Source organism: Sinocyclocheilus rhinocerous, unplaced genomic scaffold (genome assembly GCF_001515625.1).
Source record: "Sinocyclocheilus rhinocerous isolate Xijiao unplaced genomic scaffold, SAMN03320098_v1.1 scaffold395, whole genome shotgun sequence".
In the NCBI taxonomy this organism is placed as follows: Eukaryota; Metazoa; Chordata; class Actinopteri; order Cypriniformes; family Cyprinidae; genus Sinocyclocheilus; species Sinocyclocheilus rhinocerous.
Window position 1 is genome coordinate 3,431,390 of NW_015660890.1, and position 3,389 is coordinate 3,434,778.

Consider the following 3,389-nt stretch of genomic DNA (forward strand, 5'->3'; position numbering starts at 1 on the left):
TATAAAATATTTTGTCAAAATGTAACTAATCTTTAATCCATTTTTACTATATTTATCTTCTTTATATTTTTATTTTATTAAAAATAAAATGTCTATAAAGAATATTTTTATTTGATATTTAAACATTTTTAAAAATATTTTATAAAATGTAAAAATACTTTTAATGAGTGTTACTAAATTATATATCCTTTGTATATATTTTATATTCATATTAAAATATTTTAATGATCTTATATTGTATGAAAAAATATTTAATACCGTATTGTCCCGAATATAAGACAATATGTTTTTCTTGGAAATACATCTGAAAAAACGCGGTCGTCTTATATTCAGGGTCTAGACTTTGACATGTCAATAATACACCCACAACACTAGGTGGCGCCAAATACACATAAACCGAGTGTGCCATGAAATACGTAATGTAATGCGTGTTGTAAAGATCGCGAGTAAAAACAAAAGAAAAAGAAAACCTTACAGCTGCACGATTTTTTTTCTCCTTTATATATTTTATGTTTCTTTATTACATTTTCAGTGATCTATTTATATATTTATGACCTATTTGTTTTATGAAAAAATAAAAATGTTTAGTTTATTCATATTTAATATTTTATACTTTTAACACATTTTACTAAATGATGTATCTTTTAAATATATTTTATATGTATATTGAGTGTTTTTACGATTTACAATGATCCTATTGTTGTATGAAAAAATATAAGTTTATGTATTTTATTTTTATTCATTATTTAAATGTTTTAAATTAAATGTAACTATACTATAATAATAATAATAATAATAATAACTATTATTATTATTATTATTATTAATTATTATTTATTTAAGTTTCTATTCTTGTAATGAAACTGAAAGCAAAGTCTGATCTGGATCGTCTCATGGTGATCTCCTGATTCCTGTGTTTTGTTGTGTGTTTGTAGCTGGAGGTGTTCTGTGAGGTGATGACCATACAGCAGGCTGGATACGTCATGCTGACCGACTACCTGCAGAACAACTACAGAGAACAACAGCAGCAGTTCATGGGACAAGTGTTCTCTTCCTACACCGGCACAGAGGAAGTTCCTGCTCCCAGTATGCAAACCACACACACACACACACACACACACACACACACACTGTATAAAATAATGATCAGAGAGCAGCGAGAGGTCACGGGCCAATACGGTATTTAATAATATTCTATTTTACAAAATGCAACTATACAGTTTATGGATTTTATTATTATTATTATTATTATTATTATTATTATTAATTATAATAAGTTATGTTATATAATTAATTTTTAAAGATTCTGTTATTGTAATGAAACTGTACACACTTCTCTGTGTACACAACTCCGTTTTGCCAGTAATGTGGATCTCTTGCTGTGTTCAGTGTGCAGCTCTAAACCGCAGAACGTGCAGGCGGACTCTCAGAACTACACGGGTATGGTGGTGACGTGGGAAAGGCCGCGGGCCGTCTATGACACCACCATTGAGCGCTACTCCGTCACCTACCAGAGACTGCAGGGCAGAGACCCACCAAAACAGCAGTATCTCACAGACGGAGACCAGGATGTGGTGAGCGCTTTTAGACTTCAGCCATGATTAATATAACTGATGAGTGAAGCACAGTAGGGGCATCTCACTCAGCGCTGTAAAGTGCTCGCTGATAGTTCAAGGTTACACTGGTCCTGATGGTTAGAAACAGGTGTTATGGTATGATATTGTCTTGTTTTTCCAGGGGGCCATTATCCATCATCTGCTGGCAAACAGTAGCTATGTTGTCCAGGTGGTGGCGCTCTGCACCAATGGCTTGACGGGAAAAATGAGTGACCAGGTTATTGTGGACATGCCTCTCGAAGACCCTGGTAATCTCACAAAAATATCATAAATGCCTGGGTCATATTTTACACCAAAATCAATTAAGAATGTTTAAGAAAGGATTTTAACAATTCATTTCAGTTAGGCGCATGTACAATAACATGAATCTATAATGAAAAATATTAAGTATTCATTTTTTACACACACACACACACACACACACACACTGTATAAAATAATGATCAGAGAGCAGCGAGAGGTCAAACCTCCTCCTCTGACCGTGGACACGCATGCGTTGCGCTTTTTAAAACCCTGCAGCGAGTGCATGTTGCTAGGTAACCCTACTCTGGCGCTTTTCCAAGAAAGCAAATGCACCAATTCTGTTTCAAACAGAGCTGATCGAGAAGCAGTTTTGTAAGTTATTGCTATTCGACTGAAGTTACGGCTCCTTATTAGAACAAACTGTTCTGCAATAGCATGATATTCTCTCAGGCTCTCCATCTGAATATTCACAATATAACACACCGTCTAGTATCTTAACTTATTAATCTTGCTTTCCCTCCCAAGAAATTAGGCTAAGAATTACTTTTACTTAGTAGTTTACTTTTACTTACTTAAAAAGTAAAATTTTATTTAACAAATTAAGTAATTTTAATTAATTTAAGATGGTTTTAATCTTCTTTATATATTTTATGTTTATTGGCCATTATCCATCATCTGCTGGCAAACAGTAGCTATGTTGTCCAGGTGGTGGCGCTCTGCACCAATGGCTTGACGGGAAAAATGAGTGACCAGGTTATTGTGGACATGCCTCTCGAAGACCCTGGTAATCTCACAAAAATATCATAAATGCCTGGGTCATATTTTACACCAAAATCAATTAAGAATGTTTAAGAAAGGATTTTAACAATTCATTTCAGTTAGGCGCATGTACAATAACATGAATCTATAATGAAAAATATTAAGTATTCATTTTTTTAAATTGTAATATTTAAGGCACATTTGTAAAGTACAATTCTAACATAAGCATTCAATAATTATAATAAATAAACTACCATGATGAATACTTATATAATACTTATTAATAATATCAATTATTTGTTTGTTTACAGAATTTGTATTAAATACATATAATAATAATAATAATAATAATTGTTATTATTATTATTATTATTATTATATAAGTAAGTCAGACCATTATCTTTTCTTGTAAAACGTGACACTAAGATTGCGAATTCTAAATTCGAATTCGATAGTTGGAAGTTGTTGTTGTTGTTGTTGTTGTTGTTATTATTATTATATAAATATTCATCATGGTAGTATTTGTTTACAGAATTTATGTATTAAATATATAATAATAATAATAATTATTATTATTGTTATTATTATACAAGTATTCATCATGGTAGCATTTGATTACAGTTTATTTATTAATTATATAATAATAATAATAATTTGTATTATTGTTATTATTATTATTATTATTGTTATTATTATACAAGTATTCATCATGGTAGCATTTGATTACAGTTTATTTATTAATTATATAATAATAATAATAATAATAATAAT

General features: G+C 30.4%; 1 protein-coding gene across 1 annotated transcript in view; it reads left to right on the forward strand.

Moving 5' to 3' along the window:
• The window catches only part of LOC107725913 (receptor-type tyrosine-protein phosphatase zeta-like), a 61,719-nt gene that overhangs the window by 36,192 nt on the left and 22,138 nt on the right, over nucleotides 1-3,389 (forward strand). The window contains exons 9-11 of the mRNA XM_016535328.1: nucleotides 936-1,086; nucleotides 1,390-1,574; nucleotides 1,738-1,864. Of these exons, the coding sequence (XP_016390814.1) occupies nucleotides 936-1,086; nucleotides 1,390-1,574; nucleotides 1,738-1,864 (463 nt within the window). The remainder of the gene's footprint in view (nucleotides 1-935; nucleotides 1,087-1,389; nucleotides 1,575-1,737; nucleotides 1,865-3,389) is intronic.